General features: G+C 37.4%; 1 protein-coding gene across 19 annotated transcripts in view; it reads right to left on the reverse strand.

Moving 5' to 3' along the window:
- The window catches only part of PPFIA2 (PPFI scaffold protein A2), a 670,503-nt gene that overhangs the window by 123,229 nt on the left and 521,833 nt on the right, over nt 1-25,441 (reverse strand). For all 19 annotated transcript variants that reach the window (XM_078146464.1, XM_078146473.1, XM_078146471.1 and 16 more), the window contains 3 exons: nt 13,094-13,315; nt 6,665-6,811; nt 5,988-6,122 (listed from right to left, as the gene is read on the reverse strand). In XM_078146464.1, the coding sequence (XP_078002590.1) occupies nt 5,988-6,122; nt 6,665-6,811; nt 13,094-13,315 (504 nt within the window). The remainder of the gene's footprint in view (nt 1-5,987; nt 6,123-6,664; nt 6,812-13,093; nt 13,316-25,441) is intronic.

The following is a 25,441-nucleotide window of genomic DNA, read 5'->3' on the forward strand; positions in this document are numbered from 1 at the left end:
GAATGGAACATAGCTCTACCTGATTTCAATTCTAGGATTCTATCCAATAAACCATGAGTCTATCTCCTTAAAGAAATAGGTGCTTTATAAGGATTTGTTGAATTGGATAAGTAACATTAAATTTGACAACAGAAGTGTCAAGATAGGTACAATCTATTAATATGTTGATGACTGAAAAATATAGGGGTTGGGACTGGAATGGATGTTTGGAATTAATGTCACCAGTTAGCTTTCAATGTGCAAATATAAGTAAAGATTTATTAGAAGTTACATTTTGAAAAGGAACTGAAGAAAACAGAGAAAAGGCAAAAAAGACAGAAATGACAAAGAGACAGAAAAAGGTAAAAAGGAGTGCTGAAGCAGAATAAAGGAAGGAAGTAGATAAAAGAGACAAGACAACTGAAGGAAGGTAAATAAAATATTTTGGAAATTTGGTCAGGAAAACTAGGTTGAAATATAGAGGAAACAAATTAAGACCCTGGAAAGGAATTAAAAAGCAATTTGCTTAAAGACACCATTGTTTAGTTGAAAACACTCTAAAGTAGTATTCAGGAGAATCCTGGGTTTGAATCCCATCTCTGCACGTTCTAAGTGTATAAGCATAGACAAGTCCCATAATTCCTAGTTCAGCAAGGTCAAATCCCAATAGGTTTCTAAGCATAAAGTGTAGATGAAGCATGCCAAATGATCAGAGGGGTCCTTGTTACACTTGAGTTCTAAAAATGTTCGCTCATATAGATTTTTGTCAGTTATTTGGGTAACTGTTTACTTGCTAAGATCTTAATTTCAGGGGAGAAAAAAAGCTTATTACAACAATCATTAGTGTCTTTTTTGTTTGTTTGTTTTTGTGAGAAAATTGGAGTTAAGTGACTTGCCCTGGGTCACAGAGCTAGTAAGTGTCAACTGTCTGAGGCCAGATTTGAACTCAGGTCTTCCTGACTCCAAGGCCAGTGCTCTATTCACTGTGCTACCTAGCTACCCCAATCATTAGTATCTTTTAAAGTGAATGTAGGGGTGGCAGGTAGGTGGTGCAGTGGATAGAGCACCGGCCTTAGTTCAGGAGGACCTGAGTTCAAATGTGGCCTCAGACACATAATATTTACTAACTAGCCAAAAATAAATGAACAAATAAATAAATAAATAAATAAACAAATAAATAAAGTGAATGTAGGGCAAAAGCCAAACAAAAACAGTGTCCTTTTTTTTGTATAAATGGGATCAAAAGGAGATAAAATGAGAATAAAACTATCTTCTCCAAGGTTGTAGAAATAAATATATACTACATTTAGAGTTGGAAGGGACTTTAGAGGTTATCTAGTCCAACTTTATCATTTTTCTTTTCTTTTTCTTTTTTTTGCTTTTAGGCAATTGGGGTTAAGTGACTTGCCCAAGGTCACACAGCTAGTAAGTGTCAAGTGTTTGGTCTGAGGCCAGATTTGAACTCAGGTCCTCCTGACTTCAGGGCCTGTGCTCTATCCACTGCACCACCTAGCTGCCCCCCAACTTTATCATTTTTCAAATGAGGAAACTGAGGTTCACAAGGTGATAAGTGATTGAGGCAGGAAGTGAACCCAGGTCCTTTGATTCCAAATCTATCATTCTTTTTATTGCACTATGCTGGAGATACTATAAAGGATTTTGCAAACCTTGAAATGCTATATAAATGTCATCTATTAATTTGTGAAATTATATTTCATAATAACATATGATAAAAATTATAGCTGACAACTACATAGTATAGTAAGGTTTTCAAAACCATTTTATGCACATTACCTCTGTCATGGATCAGTGGTTTAGAGTGCTGGATTTAGAATCAGGAAAACTTCATTTCAAACTCAAGCGACTAAACAACCAGTGAGGTTCAGTGAAGCTAAGCAATTAGTCTAACTTCTTTTTTTTCCCTTTATTTTATTTTTATTTTATTTATTTTTTTAATATAAATTTATTTATTTTTAGCTTTCAACATTCACTCCCACAAGTTTTAGAATTCCAAATTTATACACCATCTCCCACCTCCTCCCACCACAAGATGGCATGCATTCTGAATATCCCTTCCCCTAGTCTGTCCTCTCTTCTATCTGTCTCCCCTTCTCTTATCCCCTTCCCCTTCTATTTTCCTGTAGGGCAGGATAGACTTCTGTACACCATTTCCTGTATTTCTTATTTCCCAGTAGCATGTGAAAACATTTTTTTAAACATATGTTTTTAAAACTTTAGGTTTCAAATTTTCTCTCTTACTCCCTCCCTACCCACCCTCACTGAAAAGGCAAGCAACTCAATATAGGTTGTACATGTGCAGTTATGTAAAACACGTCCATAGTAGACATGCTGTGAAAAACTAACTCTATTTCCCTTAATCCTATCCTGCCCTCCCATTTATTCTATTCTTTCTTTTGACCCTGTCCCTCCTCAGAAGTATTTACTTCTGATTACCCCTTTCCCAATCTGCCCTCCTCTCTATCATCCCCCTGCTCTCTTGTCCCCTTTCCCCCTATTTTCCTGTAGGTAAGACAGATTTCCATACCCAATTGAATGTGTTGTTATTCCCTCCTTAAGCCAAATCCTATGAGAATAAGATTCACTCATTCTCTCTCACCTTCCCCATTTCCCCTCCACTGTAAGAGACTTTTCTTTTCTTTTTTTTTGTGAGATATTTACCCCATTCTACCTCTCCCTTTCTTCTTCTCCGAGTATAATCCTCTCTCATCCTTAATTTTATTCTCCAGATATGACCCCTTAATCTTCAACTCACCCTGTGCCTCTATCTATCTATCTATCTATCTATCTATCTATCTATCTATCTATATCTATATATATATATATAATTTTTTCCTCCAACTACCCTAATACTGACAAAGGTCTCATGAGTTATAAATATCATCTTTCCATGCAGGAATGTAAACAGTTCAATCTTAATAAGTCTCTTATGATTTCTCTTTCCTGTTTACCTCTTCATGTTCCACTGAGTCCTGTATTTGAAAGTCAAATTTTCTATTCAGCTCTGGTCTTTTCATAAGAATGCTTGAAAGTCCTCTATTTCACTGAATGACCATTTTTTCCCCTGAAGGATTATACTCAGTTTTGCTGGGTAGGTGATTCTTGGTTGTAATCCTATCTCCTTTGCCCTCTGGAATATTATATTCCATGCCCTGGTCCTTTAAAGAAGCTGCTAAATCTTGTGTTATCCTGATTGTGTTTCCACAGTACTTGAACTGTTTCCTTCTGGCAGCTTGTAATATTTTCTCCTTGACCTGGGAACTCTGGAATTTGGCTATAATATTCCTAGGAGTTTTCCTTTGGGGATCTCTTTCAGGAGGAGATCTGTGGATTCTTTCAATTTCTATTTTGCCCTCTGGTTCAATATATCAGGGCAGTTTTCCTTGATAATTTCTTGAAAGATGATGTCTAGGCTCTTTTTTGATCATGGCTTTCAGATAGTCCAATAATTTTTAAATTCTCTCTCCTGGATCTATTTTCCAGGTCAGTTGTTTTTCCAATGAGATATTTCACATTGTTTTCTAATTTTTCATTCTTTTGGATTTGTTTCTACTGTGTCTTGATTTCTCATAAAGTCACTAGCTTCCAATTGCTCTATCCTAATTTTTAAGGAAGTATTTTCTTCAGTAATCTTTTGGACTTCCTTTTCCATTTGGCCAATTTTGCTTTTTAGGGCATTGTTCTCCTCATTGGCTTTTTGGACCTCTTTTGCCATTTGGGTTAGGCTATTTTTTAAGGTGTTATTTTCTTCAGTATTTTTTTGGGTCTCCTTTAGCAAGCTGTTGACTTGTTTTTCATGATTTTCTTGCATCACTCTCAGTTTTTCCTCTACTTCCCTTACTTGCTTCTCAAAATCCCTTTTGAGCTCTTCCAAGGCCTGGGACTGATTCATATTTTTCTTGGAGGCTTTGGATGTAGGAGCTTTGACTTTGTTGTCTTCTTCTGGTTGTATATTTTGATCTTCTTTTTCACCAAAGTAAGATCTATAGTCTGACTCTTTTTGCACTGCTTGCTCATGATCCCAGCCAATTACTTGAGTTTTAAACTCTTTGTTAAGGTAAGAGTCTGCTTCCAATGTGGAGAATGTATTGTCCCCAGCTTCAGGGGTTTGTATAGCTGTTTTCAGAGATACTTGTAGGGACCTGTAAATTTTCAGTTCTTCCAAGGTGGTATGATAAGGGCGAGGTGTTTACTCCTTTCCTGGCCTGTGACCACAAGTATTCCTTTCTGTCCTGTAACTGTGAAGGGTTCCTCTCACAGCCACTCCAAGCTCACCAGCCAGTTCCTCCTCACCCCAGCACCGCCGCCCAGAACTATGACCCAGATCCAAACAGGGGCAAAGCAAGAGATTCCTGCCTCAGCACTGGCAAAGAGATCCCTGCAGTCCCTCTCTGATCAGCCACTGGATTCCCCCTCAGTCTGTGGGCTTCCGGGAAGCAGCTGCCCCCTCCCAGGGCCACACTTTTGGGGAATGGAGCTGAGACCCCACCTTCCTGTCTCAGCACCGACAGAAACAGATTTTCCTACTGACCTTCCAAGTTGTCTTTGGCATCCATGGATTGAGGAGTCTGGAAGCCTCCACAGCTGCCGGCGATTCAGTCCTCTGAGGCCTGCTCCAGGTTCGCTGTGGCCTGAGTGCCCATGCCGCACTGTGCTGTGCTCCCAGCCCAGCTCAATACGCCTTTCTGATCTATCATCCAGGTTATCTTGGGCTGGAAATTTGTTTCACTCTGTCTTTTTTGGGGTTCTGCTGCTTTAGAATTTGTTTAGAGCCATTTTTTATGAGTATTTGGAGGGGTTTGGGGGAGAGCTTAAGCAAATCACTGCTTTCACTCTGCCATCTTGGCTCCATCCAATTAGTCTAAGTTCTTACAGTTAATCAAATGATAATTACAGAACCTGAACATAGGTTTGATCCCAATTCCAGGGCTCTTTCCGGCACATAAGGCTGCTTCTCAAGTTTTCAAAAATGCCTTTAGTAGCTCAAATCTTCATTTCTACAACTCTTGTTTTGTGGAACCTCTTTACCAACGTTTTCAATTAGTAATTTGGACTTGATTAAACTCAATCTCTGGAGTGCCTCTGGAGATTTAGCCAAATGCAATTATTATTATTTTTTTATCATTCAAAAACCAGGCTATTTTAAAATTGATATATTTTTTAAATAGCTCATCAATTAAATCAGGATTTTAAGTGAGAAAAACTAGATATATGCATGTACTCTCTGAAGTTATTTCTTCTCCATTTGATAGTAAAATATAAGAGAGACTTTATCAGCAGCAGAGTGATTCCAAAAGTCTAAAATAGGTAGCTTCTGCTAAAGATACAGTGACAGTCCTACATTAGCTAATCTTAAATACCTTTTTGACTTTTCTTGAGCATATTAGAAATCACTCCCATAGAAACCACATTTGGACCACTCAATACTTGTATCTCTTTCTGTGATGATTTAACAGGTTTCATCAGACTTCCTACAGAAAGGAATTGATTGCCTTAATAATAAGTCTGATGACTAACACTTGTAAAGTGAACTCTAAAATCACTGCATCCAGTATGGCACATACACAAGTAAAAGTGATTATAGCTGTTTCCTTTGTAATTCTCCTGATATGCAAATGTATTATTGAAAAAAAAAACAATTATGACTACTACATGAATTTCAAAGGGTTATTGTTTTAAATTAGTAATGCAAATGTAAATCAATTTATCTATCTCTAAAATCTTAAATTGAATTATGGTTTGAACATGTCAATTATAATTTATAATTAATTTAAATTACAGAGGCTTATAACATTTTCTATTATGGAGAGAAATTCATTTGAATAATAATTATTAGTACTAATAGGAACAAGGCATATAATTTTATCACTTTGATACTCAATGATCATGCTTAGGACTACTAATATGAAAGTGCCTTACAATGAAGAAAATGGCATGTTAAGTCACAGTTCATACTGGTCTCAAACAGGAACGATTGTCAAGAGCTGTACCTTTGTTAACGCCGCAATTCTCTGAGCAAGCTCAGCCTCAACTTCTGGTAAGGTCTCAGCTTTCCTCATGGTCTGCTGCAACTTTTGCTCAGCCAATTCAAGACGTTCCTGTAACTGTCTGTTCTTCTCTTCCATCTGAAACCAGAGGGAACTATCAACAACTTCTGAAGATTAAATTAAGAAATAGAACACTAGATACACGTGCCTTGATGATTTCATTACTTCAACGATTGCTAAATTAGCATCTGCTTTATGATAACATGCCAAGCGCCGCTTAAATTCTGTTTTAATAGACTACATCCATATTCTCATACCATCATAGAAACTTAAGATGCTCACATACCAGGCAAAACTATTCCCTAGTGTTTTGTAAAAGGTGTTACCAAGTATTAAAGCACAGCACAACAACTTGGATACTGGACATTGCTATGCATTGCTATGATTTCACAACGATAAATAACATTGTCATTTTAAAACATCTCTACAATGCCCTAGTGGAAAAACTATACAAAACAATTCTTGGGTCATTCCAGTTTTTTGTCCTATCCTCTACTTCAAGTAGTGATCTAATTTCATATAAACCTACCACCAGAGCTAATTTAGATTAACCTGTATGCTTCCAGAATGGTGAGACGTCACAGACATTCCCGAATAGAACCATGACATAGATACTGAACCTGACGTAGGATGGCTTCCTTATTTGCCAGCTCATTTTCTAGTTTATCATTCATGTCATGGATGGAAGTGGATTCTCTCTGGGCACTTAAATAGCGCTTCTCAAGGGTAGTGATTCTTTCTTCCATATCTTCTTTCTGTGCCATAGCCTAAGGGCGATAAATATATCAAAAGTTTGGTAATTCCGGTACACTGTGGTCATCAAAAGAGTTTGGTGGCAATAGGGGAGATATAGGAAGGAAGTTTAGGTGATGTAAAAACAAAAGTCCTTAAGAATTCAAGTTTTAGGCGCAGCTAGGTGGCACAGTGGATAGAGCTCAGGTCTTGGAGTCAGGAGAACCCGAGTCCAAATTTGGCCTCAGACACTTGACATAGACTAGTTGTGTGACCCTGGGCAAGTCAGTTAACCCTGATTGCCTTATCAAGAAGCAATAAATAAATAAATAAATACAAAAGAATTCTAGTTTTAGAAGAAAAACAAAGCAAGTGTAGGGTGATGAAAGATATTTGATTAATTAATGAATAAAATGAACTCCCTAAACTTCCAATAATGAATATGGATCATGTACGATTTCCTGTCCCTCTGTGTCCATCTGAATTCAGCCCATGTCATAGGCAGCTCTGTAGCTTGCAACCCTCTAAAGAAATAATGAAGCATATTTGCAGATAGTGTAACATAGCCATTGACTGCTGCAAAGCATTAGTAGCAGAAAATGAGTCTGGCATCTAGCACTCAGGAACAGAGCAGCTGTTTGTGCAAAAAACAAGCCTAAGCGGTATGAAGAAGAAAGACCATGAGTAGTTCCAAACCCTGCAATGAGGTGATGTAGCCACTTACCTGAAAACAATATTTTCATGTGCTTAGGCTTACATACAGAAGAATTTTAAATACTAGGGTGATTTCTTTTGTTTTCATGTCAGTCACTCAGCGAACCTGTCCTTACAGAGGCAGCTGGTGACACAGAGGATAGAGGGCTGAGCCTGGAGTCGGAAAGGCCTGAAATCAACTCCCATCTCAGACATGTACTGACTGTGTGACCCTGGGCAAGTCACTTAACCTCTGATGACCTAAGTTTCCTCGACTACAGAATGGGGATGATAATAATAGCACCTACCAAATTTGATAATACTTGTAAAGCAGTTAGCACAGTGCCTGGCATATAATAGCTGTTATATAAATACTTATTCCTTTCCCCTTCCTTTGCCTTATAACAGAAGAACACAATTAAGTAAAACTCAGTGACACAGTGACCATGTTACAGAGTATATTTAACTTTTTGCACCCATAAATTCTAAACTTTCTACTGAAAGGAGAGAAGCAAAGTTCCTTATCTCTTCCCAGGGCCCAGTCTGGTCAAAATATTATTTCATTTTAGGTTCTTTCCACTTCCATTCCTACGGTTATTCTGAATTTTGGCTACCTGGTTCTACTATTTTATTTTGTATAAATTTGTACAAATTTTGACACTTTTCTCTGAATTTTCATGTCTGTTATTTCTTATAACATTTCTTACACTGGTGAACCAAAATGTGTTTGGCCTTCCCTTAAGTGATGGACACCTACTTTGTTTCTAATTTTTTCCTACCACAAGAAGTGCTGCAATGACTATTTCAGTATATATAATGACTCTTTTTTTTTCAATAGTAAGGTATATGCCCAGCAGGGGGGCATCCCTGGTTCAAAGGGTATAAATAATTTAGTAACTTTTCTCATCCAATAATGATCTCAGATAAAACAAAAGCCAAAATAGACCTAATTAAAAGAGATGATAGAGGAAATTACATTTTGCTAAAAGGTACCATAGAAAATGATAAACTATTAAAAATTTTATAGCAAGTTTCTCTGATAAATGCCTCATTTCTTAAATATTTAGGGAAGTGAGTCAAATTTACAAAAATAGGAACCATTCCCTAATTGATAAATGGTCAAAGACTATTAAAGGATATTAGTTTTCAGAAAAAGAATTCAAAGCTATCTATAGTCATATGAAAAATGCTGTAAATCACTACTGATTAGAGAAATGCAAATTAAAACAACTCTGTGGTGCCACCTCACACCTATCAGAAATGATAAATGCTAACATAAATGTGGGAAAATAGGTCAAATACAGTAACAAATTGTTGGTGGAGTTGTGAACTTGGTCTAACCATTCTGCAGAAAATTTGGAATAGTGGTTAAAGGACTATAACACTATGTATATCCTTTGATGTAGCAATACCACGACTATATCCCAAGGAGGTTAACGAAAAAAGGAAAAGGATCACTATGTACAAACATGTTTATAGAAGCTCTTTTTCTGGTAGCAAAGAATTGGAAATGAAGTGGCTGCCCATCAATTGGGGAATGGCTGAACAAGTTGTGGTATATGGTTGTGATGGAATACTGCTGTGTTACAAGAAATGATGAGCAGGATGGTTTCAGATAAAACTTGGGAAGACATATACAAACTCATTCAAAACGAAGTGAGCAGAACCAGGCTATACACAGTAATGGCCATCAGAAAGAAAATAGTCAGAGAGGAGGTTGTCTGGCATCTATGTAGATGACAACCCTAGGATTGGCGAGTGTAGACAGGTCATTTGTTTATGAGCAAGACAGAGATGTCTGGATCCTTCTGCTAAATTTATTTCTTTGACTTGTGAATCCATACTTTATTTATAGAAACACAGCCTGCAGTTAAAAACCAATTCCCTGACATGTGCAATTCTCCACATGGACAGTAATGAGTGTCTAAATTAGAGAAGTAGCAATGGGAATGGAGAAAAGAGGGGCAGACACAAGAGCCATTGGGAATCACATTGGGGAAGCAGGGAAGATACCTTCACTTTTGCCCATGTTCAGTTTCAAGGGCTGGAAGGCCATCCAGGTAGAAGAGTTCTGTGCATAAATGAAAATATCAGTCCAGAGTTCAACAAATTAGGTTTGAGATACAGCTTGGGAAGTTCTTAGCATAGCTGTGATGGTTGAAACCACTAGAAGTCTAAAATTGATAAGAGTAAGACAATAAAAAGCCTCAGTGATAAAAATGTAGAGAAAGGCTTCTTGGGAGTGTGGAATGGAGAATGGCAAAGAGAAAAGAATTGACTGATGGAGGCAAGGTAGAAGTAATTAGAATAAGTATGAAGAAAACCACATAAGTCAATGTCATAGAAGCCATGTCAGAAGACAACATGATGAAAGAGAGGGACCATCAACAGTGTCAAAGGGTACAGAGGTCAAGTAGGATGTGGATAAGAGCACTGGATTTGACCATTAAGACTCCAGGAGTAAGGGATAGCTAGGTGGTGCGGTGGATAGAGCACTGGTCCTGGTTCAAATCCAGTCTCAGATATTTACTAGCCTATAACCCGAGACAAGTTGGCCTAATCGTGTTGGCCTCAGAATTGGCAAACTACTCTAGTATCTTTGAAGAAAAACCCGAATGGGGTCACAGAGAGTTGGACATTATTGAAAAGTGACAGAACAACTGAAAAAGCACATACGCACATATACCTAATATAAAATTATGTATTGTGTCTTCTGATATACTGTAAATTCCTTGAAGGGCAAGGGTTAATTTCTATGTTTATTTTCCCACAGAACATTTTTAAAAATCAATGTTGATTGGTCAATTGATTGATCAAAAAAATTGAAGCTATATGGCAGAGATGAAAAGAATGAGGGCACAAAGTTTTGAAAGAGGGAAAATCAGACTGAATTGTGGTCTTCAATGGGATCAGGGTACAGGAGACCCTCCTATAATTGGAGGAAAACCTTCAGTGCAGCCTAGAGCCCATGACAGAGAGCCTGGACATTCAAAACTCCTTAAGGATACAGAAGAACCCTGGGAAAGGGGTGAAGTAACAGACCTGGACATCAGGCTTTGGAGGGCAGGGTGGTCACTGTGACATTTTCTAATGAACCTAAGGAGAAATGTCATAAGCCTCCTTATATGCACAACTAGTATGATTATTCAGCAGCATTTCCACTCCCACAAAGCTCCTGTTTTCTCTCTCTTTTTTTTTTTATTCAGTCATTTCAGTTGTGTCCAATACTCTGTGACTCCATTTGGGGTTTCCTTGGCAAGGGTTTGTCATTTCCTTCTCCAGCTCACTTTAAAGATGAGGAAACTAAGGTAAACAGGGATAAGGGACTTGCCCAGGGTCACACAGCTACTAAGTGTCTGAGGTCATATTTGAACTCAGGTCTTTGTGATTCCAGGCCTGGAGCTCTATCCAGCGTGCCACCTACTGCATCCCTTTTCTCTTAGCCTCTGTCTTTTGCCTGTGCTATCAGGCACCTAGTAATTTTTCCCATAGTTTGCTTATTTATTAGAATCAAAGATATAACCAGTCATTTAAAAGTGTAATGATGGTCCATGATGTGTTGCAAGTTTATAAGCAGAAATTTAAAAAAAAAGAATTTTTCCTAGGATCTCCATCCCCTAAAAGCCTGTTAGTTAGGTTAGCGACCAACATCTATGAAAAGCACAAGAATTAGCTACAAATTGAGTGAAAGGAGGCAGATGGAGTTAAGCTGTAAAGACTTTATAGAACAGGAGAATTTTTAGTAAGATTTTACTAAAAAGGGAAGGAACACATTTTGTTAGGGAGGAAAAAGGAGGTGATTTTAGGTATAGAGCCTTGAAAATAGGAATGAGTCAATCCTATACAGTGACAGCAGGCAGCTGTGCCCGCAATATGCAATTATAATTTAGATTATCTGGAGATGCATAGTGGAGTTTGCTGACTATGGTGATTAGATATGCAAGAAAGATATCCGTGCTGAAAAAAATTCATACACGCTCAGAAATAAATTTCAAAAAGGAAAGACAGTCATGCAGAGGACTGGATAGAGTCAGTAAGAACATTCTAATTTCACCTTTGCTCCTCTCTAGCTGTGTGAACAAAGACAAGTCATTTAACCTCTCTAAGACTCTGTACTCATCCTTAAAATGGGGATGATAAAAATATTATTAGAGGCCTGTGAGAAGTTCAAATGAGAGGATGTGTGTTAAGCATACTATAAACTGGTAGGCATTATGTTGCTGTCATCATCCTCATTTTCATCTCATTCTCAATTTTTATGGGGTTCAGAGAGAAATGTTCCTGGGTCACTTTCCTGCTATTTTTTGTATTGGATGTACTTTCCAAAGATGGATAAAAAAGCAGGGTTTTTTTTATAGTTTAATAAAATAGGATGCAAGTTCATTTTCTATACACTCACAGAAAGCATTCTGGGTACATTCTCAGTAGCAGATGACAACAGGAATGATATCAATATTACTGCTATTATCAGTGTTTAGATTATCTCATTTTCTTCTCTTTCAGTGGGGTTCAGATAGAAACCATCTCAAGCCAAGTTACTATCCTATTCTTTACTATTTTATTTACTGTTCCATAGATTATTACATAGGTAGATAATTTTAGGTGAAGAAAACTGTTTTATTATTATTATTATTATTACCATCTGATTCTGTTGTTTATTTATTTTAGAAAGGATCTATGATTTCGCCCATTTGCAGATCTTACTTTCTCTACTGATTGAGAGCATCTGCAACTTACATTCTCAGAGTGATGAAGTGACTTGGCAGGGTCCCTCAGCCAGTCTGAGTCAGAGGAAAGACTTGAACTCATGTTCTCAAACTTAGAGGCCAGGTCTCTATCTACCACAACACAATTGACTTACTATTGTTATCATAGTTGTTGTTACTATTATTATTATTATTGACATTCAAAGACAAATATAACAGCTCTTGTAAAAAGTGGTGTTGAGTGCAAATGGAAAGCTTCCCTGCTCCCCCAAATATTTTATAAGCCTTCTCCCTCACATTGAAGACACTTTTAACAGGTGACACAGAATTACTTTCATTCCATATTTAGAAATGCCACATAAAATGCAAATATCTCTGACCCTGGGAGCAAGAACACAATGACTGAAATTCACAAGGTGATATATACCAGTGTTATTAAACCCAAATAAAAATGGATCCCTGTAGGTGCATAATGACTAAGGGAACCACAAATTAACATTACATATATTTTATTTCATTTTTACTTATATTGTTAATCATTTCTTGATTACTTTATAATCTGGTTCTGGCAGCACAAGGGAGTTTTGTGGTCTGAGGCCATTAACATGACTAGTATAGACTCCTTTCTCTGAATTCTCCTCTGAGAGAAAATTTTGACTGAAGGGGGAAAGAAGAAACTATGGGACCTTGAAGAGTAGTACAGGGGAAGCCGCAGGGGTAGCCATGACTTACCTAGGGTCACATAGTAAATTGCAAGGGCTAGATTTGAACCCAGGTCTTCCTAATTACAAGCCTAAATCTTTATCTTCAAGGTAAAGTTGCATCTGTGACTGGTATAATTCAAACCAAATGATAATCTTTGGAGAAAGAATGTGAGGAATGAGGTGATGGTAATAATATTCATTGAGAGCTGCTTACCTCTCTAATGTCCCTTTGATATTTGGTGTTCATTTCCTCTGTTTTAATGAGGTCCTTTCTGGCAGTCTCTGCTTCCTGCTCCACTTCTCCCACCCGGGAAGAAAGGGCTGCTAAACGCTCTTTCATTTGGACCATTTCATAGTTTTGCTTTTCAAGTAATTCTTGTAGCTCCATCACTTGGCTGGTATCATCTGTTGAATCTATGGAGCCATTGGACAAACGCTGCAAGAAAAAAAAAATCACAGTTTTATCTTCTGCCTTAATTTAAGATGCAGATTGTAAAAGACTGGATTTGCCATGTTTCTCCTGCTGAGAAATAAAAACTTTTAAAGGAGGTCAGATTAATATCTAAAAATTAAACAACTAAATTTTTAAATAAGACCATAATTGGTATTAAGGCATTTTATTCATTTAGCTAACATTCTTAAGGACTAACTGTATACAAAGCACATTATTCTCAGTATAGGGAAGGAGAAAAGTTTGAATAATATAGAAGATTAAAATAAGATACAGTTGCTGCATTCATGGAATTCACAATCTAGCAGTATGTTAAAATGTACACAATACTGAAAGTTACAAAAATACATTAGATATGTGCAGAAAGGGGAAGGTCATTACAATTTAGGAACAAAGCCTGCTGAACACGAAACTTTTATGCTGTTCTTTAAAGGATGTGCAGGTATCTGGCAAGAGACAGTGGGAAACGAGTTACATTTAGGAAATGCGGATTCATAAATTTTACAAAATAACTGAACCATTCTTAAACAAATGCATTTTTATTGTAGTGTCTAACAATTAAATAGAAATACTACAATATGCCAACACTCAAAGCAACTGACATTGCTTTCATTATTTCCACAATTTGTGGGGCTCTTGTTTTCCATTTTATTTTCCAGTGGTAGATAAGAACAGATCCTTCATAACACGCACTGATATCACTTTTACAGATCTTCTTCCATCCAGTGACACTGGTCTTCTTTCTCTCCCACCAACAAGACTCTCTTCTCTTGGCTGCAGGCATTCTCTCTGGCTGTCTCTCATTCCTACATCCCTCTCTTCCCTCCACTCTGACTACTGATCTCCCAGGCTTCTTTTAAGACTCAACTAAAATCCCACCTCCTATAGAAAGCCTTTCCTAACCCTTCCTAATTCCAGTGCCTTCCCTCTGTTAATTATGTCCTACTTGTCTTGTATAGAGCTTGCTTTGTATTTTTGTTTACATGCTGTCTTATCCATTAAATTCTGTATCCCCAGAACTTAACACTGTACATGGCACACAGGAAGAACTTAATAAACGTTTGTTGAATTAAATGGAATCTGACCTAACAAGATCTGAGGTGGAAAAACAATAGCACAAGAAAAACCGTATGGTTTCTGGCTTGTTTTCTAGATGAGAGTGACAGGCAGAGACAGAGACAGGCAGAGAATTTATTAAGTACTAACATGTGCTAGCAGGTAGGTGCTGCCATAGCATACAGAGCCTTGGGCCAGGAATCAGAAAGACTTATCTTCCCGAGTTCAAATTTGGCTTCAGACACTTACTAGCTATGTGACCCTGGGAAAGTCACTTAAACCTGTTTGCCTAGGTTTCCTCATATGCAAAATGAGCTGCGAAGGAAAGGCAAACCCGTTCCAGTATTTTTGCCAAGAAAAGCTAAAATGGGGTCATGAAGAGTTGGACACAACTGAAGAACATGTGCTAGGCACTGTGCAAAGCACAAAGAAACACACAGAAAAAGAGAGACAGAGACAGAGAGAGGGGAAGCCAACTATACTGAAAACTAAATCATGGAATGAATCACAGAACTGGAAAGAACCCCAGGAGAAATGGAGGCTTTAGAGATGTCTCTCCAAGCATGACTAGTGTGAATGAGCGTAACTTCATGCAGGGCTGAATTCTTAGTGAGAGTTCTATGAATATTTGTTGGATTCCACTGAGGTTGATTCTAATTGATAAATTAGAAAATGCTATAAATTAACATGGGCTCTAAGCCCAGAAGAAATCAGGCTGGGCATGAAAGATATCAGGCAATTTCAAGTAGTATAAAATCAACCTATAAATGTAACTCCTTGGCCTTCATTACTGAGTACTGATGATCACTGCCAAGATATGCATACTCTTTATATTACTGATAAATGGAGGAAGGACAGAGTCATTTTTCAGGCTATTAATTTTTATGGGTCTGATGTTTTTATGAACTTATCCTATTACCTATATACAGTTCATCAATCTGATTTGAATCTATCAGTCCGAATCACTTTAAAGCTATGATTTATGGGAAAATTCACACATACTCAATATGTTCTCATCAGAATTAGAAGAGAACACATTTTATTTCCTGGACACACCTTCCATTTACCCCAATCATTATTTTCCATTTGCAAACATTAATATGTGAATTATGATGGGGAGTAAAGCACTTTCTCAGACTTTCCAAAGAAACCAGTCAGTTGATTTTCAGTTCTGTGTCAAAACTAATTGAAAGTATTTTTTTTTAAAGATAAATATCAAAATGTATGAAATTTTACAATATGTATATATATTAAGGACAGAAATTATTTGATGATCAGTTATTTCTCAAAAAATGTAAATCTCAAGATCTTGAGCATCTGGCACAAAAGCTTTGCATACCTATTTATGTTTGCTGAATCTGTTGAACCTCCATTTCAGTGGGGTTTGGGGACAGAGGAGAAACATAGCAATCTGCTTTCCTAGGAAATAGCCTAGTATCTTGGTGCCATGTGGCAAGAATGAGTGATAACAAGAGGATAATTTGAGGGCTATAGATGTACCAACAAAATCTAGAAACCACTGAGAAGATCTTTAGTTAGGCCTCTACTTGGGGGAAAATTATACAAGACTCATACCCACTGCACCAGCTTATTGTCTCGGGGGGCATCCATGGTACCTAGAAGGATAATATAGGTTTCCTGCTTATCTTTTCTGACTATGTCTATTTTTACTGCTGCGTTCGACATCATGATCATAACCTTTGCTTTTTATTTTTTATTCCCCTGAGGCACAATAAATTTCCATGCTAGTGTTTCTTTTAACCTCTGGTGAATCTTTAGGCTTCAATTCTTTCTTATAAATAACATATGGCTAGATTTGGTTCTCTAATTCTCCTGCTACCTCTCACCATTTTATGAGTTAATCTATTCCATTCACTTTCAAGGTTATCATCCAGGCAACAAGCATTTATTAATCACTTGCTGTGTGCCAAACCCTGGGCTAAGCACTGAAGGCACAAAAAACAAGCAAGAAACATTCCTTGCCCTCAAGGAACTTAACTTCTCTTTTTTTTTAGGCAATTGTGGTTAAGTGACTTGCCCAGGGTCACACAGCTAGTAAGTGTCAAGTGTTTGCTCTGAGGCCGGATTTGAACTTAGGTCCTCCTGACTTCAGGGCCAGTGCTCTATCCACTGCGCCACCTAACTGCCCCCTGGAACTTAATTTCTTATCTTTTGTTACTGTTTAGTTGTTTTTCAGTCATGTCCAACTCTTTGTTACTCCTTTTGGGGTTTTCTTGGCAAAGTTACTGGAGTGGTTTGACATTTCCTTTTCAAACAGCTCATTTTACCGATGATGAAATTGAGGCAAACAGTTAAGTGACTTGCCCAGGATCACACAACTAGTAATTGTCTGAGGCTGGATTTGAGCTCAGGTCTTCCTGACTCCAGGCCCATCACTCTATCCACCACACTGTCTAGTTGCCCTGAAATGACAAGGTAAAGATTCAAAGACTGGTGATGGAGTGTAACTTTTGAAAAACACAGAGAAAACCAGTTTAGATAGCCTGAAGACTATGTGAAGAAGGAGTTATACCTACTGATTCTGGAAAAACAGTAAATTGGGGTAAGGTTGTATAGGGCTTTAAAACCTCAACAAAGGAGTTCATACTTGATTCCAGAAGCAATAAGAAGTTATTGGAGTAGATTGAGTGGTGGAGTGAGATGTCTGCCTGAGGAAAATTACTTTGGCAGCAGTGATGATGGACTGGATTGGTAAAGAGCCTTGAGGCACGGAGATCCATGAAGAGGCTGCTACAATAATTTAGACCAATGATGAGAACTCAGATTAGTGTGGTACCCGTGAGTACAGAGAAGGGTTCGGATGTAGCACATTTTGTGGAGGTAGAATCAGTGGGATGTATGGGATGTTCAGGGACCAGTAGCGCCGTTAGCGTGAAAGCTTGCCAAGGCATTTTCAGGACTGCTCATCCACCTTTGGTGTCTACCTTTCTACACTCTGCTGAGGTTCCAAGAACCTGTAGCATGCCCAGTAAAAACATTTAGGCAGATGGGCTAAATCAGGTTGAGGGTAATCAACAGGCCTCAGACCCCCTGGTGAGTTAGAAAGGATGTCTACCCCAAGCACATTAAGACCTCTCCTGGCAAAATGGGCAGATGAGAACATTTTGTCCCAACAGCCTTGAAGGTGGCTGAAGCAGGCACTGTGGAGCACTTAGAGCTTGATCAGACATCAGTGATGCCAAGGTCATCCACTGCATCGTGGCCATCACCAGTGGTATTGACTTTTTTTTTGCTTCTGTATTTCAACGATTCTTGAAGAACAACCTCACTTAAATCTAATTTACACACATCATGACATCACTCCTTGATACCATTGGTCCTCTTTGAAAAAAGAGGGAAGAAGAAGAACAACAGAATCAGCAGGGATTTGTGTGTGTGTGTGTGTGTGTGTATTTTATCTCTCTAGCCATCTCTAAACTCCATGATATAGGAGTTATGCATTACCAAAACTTTGTGTCTCCCCCAGAATCTAATCCATTTCCCTCTGTACAGTAGGTACTTATCATAGTTTGTCATGTTGATTCTTTGTTTAATAATCTAAGATGTGACAGCAGGAAGAGATATGCTTGGCTCCATGTGCCTTTTACCAAGGCCAAAAAGGGGAGGTTGCAAAGAATCATACATAGGCTTGAAGTAAGAAATGATCCAAAGATGTATGTTCTGCCTCAGGAAGTGGATTCTCCTTCCCTGCTCATCTTCAGTTGAAGAGTGAAAAGCCACTAGTCTGAGATATTATAGACAGGATTCTTGGTCAGCAACAGGTCAAATTAAGTGGCCTTGAAGTTCCTTTCCAGACCCAAAATTCTTTGATTCTGTGAACTCCCATAGCCCATCCTCTTAAAACTATTTCCCCTCAGTGAAGCTTGGCCTGTTTCTAGAAATTGACTAGTTTGGTTACTCTTTTCATCACTGTATTATTTCTATTTATCTCAGCTTTCTAATCTTATAGAAATATATTCTCCAGGGGGAAATATAGTATTGTACTACTTTCTTGTGAAAATTGTACCTGTAAAATATAAAACAACTATCTGGTCTTTTGTTCCCCTTCATTTTTCTAAGCTTATTCAGTGTCTGTCTCTAAAACAAGTATTTCTCTATGTTAATTGAAACTTTCATTAAAGGAGGACAGAGGGGAAAACACTTCTCTCTTTTCCCTACCAATTTACTGGAAATAATGAGATATAAGGCATTTTTAATAAAAGCTTAAATGGCTGTCTCCAATGAGATTATTGAAGTTAAGAAGTCCAAGTAGTAACTACAGTCTTTTCTAGCCTTTCTGGAATTTTCTCTCTAATGAAAACATTTTTTTTCTCTTATGTATTGCCACATTAGATGTACCAACTATGGAAAACTTAACTGAAAACATGGGACAAGAGTTGCATGTAATGCACAACCATGGATAAGTTAGAATCCATTACTGCAGCTAACTTCTGAATCAATGAGATTTCATTTGAGAATATGAGTATGCATTACCATATTTCAAAATACCTCCAAAGGAAAAAAAATAGAGAAGATTATGCATAGAAAGCATCCTGGCATAAAATGAGATAATTTTTATTTTAGTAGAAATACTTTTTTTCTCTTTTCCTAGAGTTTTTTTTTTTTTAATCAATGCAGATTATTGAGATCATTGCATGGTGGTATTTTTTTCCTCTAACCCATAAATGTTATATGAGAAGTGTAATGATTTCAGAGGGGTTTTTCATTTTTATTGAAGCAGAGCTGGGTAATCATAATTCTGGTCTCCTAAAGTAAAATGTTAATTTTGAACTTTTAAAATTAGATTTCTCAATATAAATCCATGTCAATTTGATCTTAACCAATCTTATATGTTGCAATAATCCCAGTGAGCTAGTAATGAGAGTGTACTTCATTAGTTAACAGAGCTTAAGCATAATATAATGAACTAGTCTATAGTAAGCCATTTTAGATCTGAGCCTTCCAACCTAATGAATCTCTCGTGTGAAATATTCTTCTTCAGTGATCTGTGAAAGCACAGGTGGGCAGAGAATAACTCTGTGACCTGGAGTCATTTTCTCTCCTGGGTAAAGATTGCATTAATGTCATCACACAAACTGATGCTCCTTGTCTTTGTAAGCCGTTTTCATTATAAATGGTGACAGCAATACAAGTACTATAGGGGAACCTAGACCAGTATCATTATATGAAAAAACCAAAAAACTCCTGGAATAAATGCCCATCGGGAAAAGTCAGCCTCAAAGAGTCAGACAAAACCTGATCATTTATTTTGTGTTGAAGTGCACGCTCATAAACAGATCTGCATAGGTAGTCCAATATCTTTAGTGATGTTTTTTATAATACTAAACCTAATATGTAATTTTATGCTTGTAATTAATTAATACGGCAGCTAGGTGACAAAGCATATAAAGTGCCAGGCCTAGAGTCAGGAAGATTCATCTTCATGAGTTCAAATCCCACCTTAGACACTAGACACTTACTAGCTGTGTGACCCTGGGCAAGACACTTAACCCTGCTTGCCTCAGTTTCCTATTCTGTAAAATGAGCTAGAGAAAGAAATGGCAAACCCCTCCAGTATCTTTGCCAAGAAAACCCGAAATGGGGGTCATGGAGAGTCAGAAACAACTGAAAGGACTGAACAAAATAATAACTAATTAATTTTATACTACTAATAACTAACTTATACTAATTAACTACTAATGCTAATTTTAAAATTGTATACTATTAAATAATGATAGTACTAATTGATTCCACCAGATTAACCTCCCTACACCAGTCCAGTAGGATATAAACTACTTAAGGGAAGGGCCATTTTTTGCTTGTCTTCATATCCCTAGAGGCTCTCACCATGCCTTGTATATAGTAGAAGGTGAATCAATTCTTTCTGTATTGTACATACTAAGTATAGGAATTATAATAAACAGATACCAATCAAGGCAGTGTAGTGAACTGGGTTAGGAGTCAGGAAGACCTCAGTTCAAGTCATTCCTCTGAGACATGTTGATTGTGTGGATACCACTTACCTTCAAAGCAGAGCTCCTCTCTTCCCACCCCACCCCCAGCCAACTCTATAGGATTATAAATTTCAGAGTAAGTACCGATTTGCCTTAGGAGAGGGTATTTTCTCCCTGGAAAATCCCTGACATTGATGGTGTAAAAGGTCCAGGAAAAAGCAAAATGTATGCATTTTAAAAAAATTCTTAGATACTACTGGGGCCATCAAAATTATAAGAGTAATGAATCAATTAACAAGCATTTATTAAAACCTACTATATGCCAAGATCTATACTAAGCACTGGGGATGCAAAGCCCCCTTCCCCCCAAAAAAAAGGAAAAAAAAAGAAAGAAAAAGAAAAGAAAGAAAAAGAAACAATCCTTTCTCCCAAAGAACTGACATTCTAAATGGGAAGGAAATGCAGGGTAATACAGTCTTTGGCTTAAGGGGGTTCTTAAATCAAACAATATCCAAATTATTTATCAGTATATAAATACATTACTAGTTATCAGGTTACCCATACCTAGGAGAAAATAGTGGATAGAATGCTGAGCCTGAAGTCAGAAAGATTCATCTTTCTAAGGTCGAATCTGGCCTCAGACACTTACTAGCTGTATTACCCTGGTCAAGTCACTTAATCCCGTTTACCTCAATTTCTTCACCTGTAAAATGAGCTGGAGAAGGAAATGGCAAACCACTCCAGCATCTTGATTAAAAAAACCCCAGATAGGGTCATGGATAGTCAGACATGATTGAAAGACAACTGAACAACAACCACAAGCAAGATATAAAATAATTCTACATGTTTTGGTCAAGGACTTGGTTTAGGCTAAGCCCCTAATTCAATCTTCTGATTGGGACGCAATGAAAAAGTCATGGGTATAAAATGCAATAAAAGCATTTTATATCTAATGAAAGGTTTTTAAATTACTTTAAGCTACTAAGTGATTTGTCCAAGATCACATAATAAGCAACAGACCTTGCTTGGATTTGAACTTTCATCCTCTAATTCCAAATGCAGCACATTTTCTGTTGAACCATGCTAGGAAATAATGAAGCCTTTATCAAGAATCTGTATTGATTTTTGCTGTACTTTCCCAGGCAAAGAACTTCCCAATATGGTAGACTATCCTGCTCCATTAAAAAAAAAAAAGTAGCCTTGCTTCCATGTCAAAGAATGGCTCCACAAAGTAGGTTCTTCCCCACAGTCCATCCCCCCCCCCCAATTGGCAACATTGTGTTGTAGCTATTATTTCTGACTATGGTTCTGAGTTCACCCAAGATGAGTTGGATGAATTTTTGGACAGGATGCTTATCCCAGCTGTCACCATCATGCATCACCACCCCCTAGCAACCCATCAGGCTGCAACGATGATACAGACTACTAAAGATACCCTGCAGCAGACTGTTTTGGGGAGGTTGCTCAACAAGCCTCACCATGTTTCTTATTACTCAATCTGTCATGTCATATTCAACAGTGGTAGTCAGCTCTATCGAATCATTAACAGCACAAGAATCCAAAGACCTGCCTCAACTATCCGCATCCAAATTTGGCTGATTTTAAAATAAGCAAGAACTCTTCATTCTTCTCTCTCTGCACCATCCCTTCACTTGCTTAAAAATATATTTTAAATTAAAATTTTATTCTTTTGCTTTTATATAGCCTAAACTTCTTCCTTCCCTTCCATCTTACTGAAAGATATCCTGTACAACAAAAATCTTTTTAAAGAAAAAAAGATGGGAGAGGATTCTGGAAAGATGGCAGAATACGTCAGAAAATTCCAAGCTCTCAAGATTTCCCCTCACAAAAAGAGATAATATAGCACCTCAGGGCAAACAAAGTGCCAGAAACAACAGGGTTCCTCCTGGGACAATCCTGGAAGATCAGAAGAAAAATCCTAGGAGAGATTTGTCAAGGCGAAGAGTAAACAACTTCAGCTACAGTCCTCATTAACAACAAGCGGCAAGCCTTGAGGTTAGCTGGTTTGGGAGGAATTTCTACCACAGGAATTTTTACCCTCAGTATAGTGAAGTGAGTTGGGCATCTGAACTGGGAAAGATTGAGGGACCTCTGCTGACAAGGAACACTAGACCCAGATATGCTGAAGAAGGGGGGGGAGACAGAAGGAACTAGCACAGTGGGGCAGGATGCCCCTGGCTGTGGGCACTTACAGGAGGCTGGAGGTTTGGCTTTGGTTCCAGGCTAGAGGGGAGAATTGAAGATCTGGGGTAAGAGGCACCATCCCCCATAACCCAGGAATAGAGGGGATTACAAAAATTAAGCTATTACTACAAAAAAAATGCACAGACAAAGGAGAAAGAATCCAACCATAGAAAGTTATTATGGGAATAGAGAAAAATAAGGTTCATCTTCAAAGGAGGATATGGAAACAAAAAACCTTCTTCCATCCCAAAGAGTAATGTTAAATGGTCACTTACCCAAAAAGAATTCATAGAAGAACTTAAAAAAGACTTTAAAAATCAAATGAGAGAGAAATGGAGGAAAACCTAAGGAAAAAAAAGAATAATCCAAGAAAAACAAGATTATGAAAAGAAAGTCAACCAATTAGAAAAGGAGATCCACAGTCTTTTTTTTTTTGGCTAGGCAATGGGGTTAAGAGACTTGTCCAGGGGCACACAGCTAGTAAGTACTATGTGTCTGAGGCCAGATTTGAACTCAGGTACTCCTGAATCCAGGGCCGATGTTCTATCCACTGTGCCACCTAGCTGCCCCTGATCCAGAGTCTTAAGGAAGAAAATCACACCTTGAAAATTAGAGTTGAGCAAGGTGAAGCCAGAGAAATTATAAGAAATCAAGAAATAATTAAACAAAATATGAAGAATGAAAACATAGAAGAGAAAGTGAAACATTTTATAAGAAAAAGAACTGATCTGGAAAACAGACCAAGAAGAGAAAACATAAGAATAATCAGACTACCTTAAAGCTATGATCAAAAAAAATCTTGATACAATAATATAATATATAATTGAAGAAAATGTCCTGAAGTATTAAAACAAGGGGGGGAGGAGTAGAAACAGAAAAAAATCCATTCATTTAAAAGAGATCCTATGAGCAAAACTCATAGGAATATGATAGTCAAATTTGAAAATCCTCAGCTCAAGGACAAAATATTAAGAGCAACAAGAAAAAAATTTAAATATAATGGTATCACAATTAGAATCACACGAGACCAAGCAATGAAGACACTAAAGGACCACAGGTCTTGGAACACCATATATTGAAGAGCAAAAGAACTGAGGTTCCAGCCAAAAATATCATACCCAGCAAGATTAAGCACAATCCTGAATGAGAAAAAGAATGGACATTTGATCAACTGTCAGACTTTAAGGACTTTGTTTAAAAAAAAGTGAACTTAATAGAAGATTTGACATACAAGAGCCAAACAAAACATAAGGTCTATACCAAAGACTGATTACAAGGGATTCAATAAGGATAGACCTTTTATATATGTAAAATGTATGTCCAAGAGCAACATTAGTAATTGTGTAGTTTGTAAGAAAGATTGGCGTAGACCTGAGCACGATATGACTTTAAAAAGTAAAACCACTTAGAAACAGCTAAAAAAAGGAATTATTTTATACAAATGAGGTAGAAGAGGAAGAATCAACACAGAAGAATTAGATGGGGGAAGAAGAGTGTAGAAGTCTCCTAAATTCAAAAGAAATAAAATGGGAAGGGGATAGGCAGGGGGGAGATGATAAAGGAGGGATCTCTAGAAGGAAGGGTAAGGAAATAGCTTATAGGGGGTTATAGAAGCATGTTTAAATCTATGGGAATGGGAGGATAGGGAAGGGATCTTTGGGCTAATTAATAGGAGGGAAAGGTAGCAGGTAGAAGTAAGGTAGAGGAATCAGGAGGGATAGAAAATAAAAGCAAAGATCAGGAATAGAATGTGTCATGGAAAGTATATGTCTATATATGTACATGTGTATATATGTATATATATATATATATAAATATATCCATGCTTAATTGTAGCCTTCAAGGGCTGGATGGTGGTGGTGGTGGGACAAGAACAAAGTAAAAAGGGCACAATAGAGAACAAAAGGAAACTTAAAAGGAACCAAAGAAAAGATGGACAGCTCTCAACACAACGTGTAGTTAATTATCATACAGGCTTTCTTGACATGAAAATTTATCGCTATATATTTTGAATCCTCTCATGTTCTGCCATGCACATGACATTTTTTTTCTTTTCTTACTTTGTATTTAAGTTTATGATATGTTTTTCTTTTCTTTTCTCTACTCTGTATTTGAGTTCTGGTGTTTGAGTCTAAAAGGAAAGAAAAGAAAAAAAAAAGATGAAGAGAAAATTTATCAAAACCATAAATAAAAATGGGAAAAAATAACACTATAAGAGGTGTTCTATATTTACGGCCTGACTCCCACACCCTCTGTAAAAAAAGAATAGGGAGGTGTCTTCTCATATTTCTTCTTTGGGACCGTCTGTTCTTTATAACTTTACCACATTCGCTTTTAATTGTGTTGTGGTGGTTGTTCCATTCACATTGCTCCTTCTCTACACAGAACCATTGTATGTTGTTTTCTTGGCTTTGTTTATTTACTTCACTTTGCATCAGTTCATACCAGTCTTCTCATGTTTCTTGGTATTCATCACTCTTATAGTTTCTGAAAGCATGGTAATATTTTTTCCATATCTATGTACCACAGTTTGTTCTGAGCTGAGACTGGTGAAGAGGTGCCATGAAAGGTTTGAACACAGATGAAAAGCTCTATAGTAAATGGTTTAGTGAATTGATTATGGAGGCATAAAAAACATACCTTGCCTCAGTGAGGGCCTGGGTCAGATTTTATATAACATAGATTTGTAATGGACCAAGTTGGCACGGCTTCATAATATTCCTTCCATAGTTTAGCAGCAGCAGATGAGTATGAACAAAAGTAACAGGAAGTAATCCAACAATGAAACTTGGCAGAACAAGACTAGTGATAGAATAAGGGGGAAAGATAGATGAATGGAAACAGAAAAAAAAAAACAGAGACTGAGACTCAGATAGAGGCATGGTGGCAGAGAGTC

This window comes from Phascolarctos cinereus, unplaced genomic scaffold (assembly GCF_003287225.1).
Source record: "Phascolarctos cinereus isolate Bilbo 61053 unplaced genomic scaffold, phaCin_HiC Scaffold_1;HRSCAF=81, whole genome shotgun sequence".
Taxonomy (NCBI): domain Eukaryota; kingdom Metazoa; phylum Chordata; class Mammalia; order Diprotodontia; family Phascolarctidae; genus Phascolarctos; species Phascolarctos cinereus.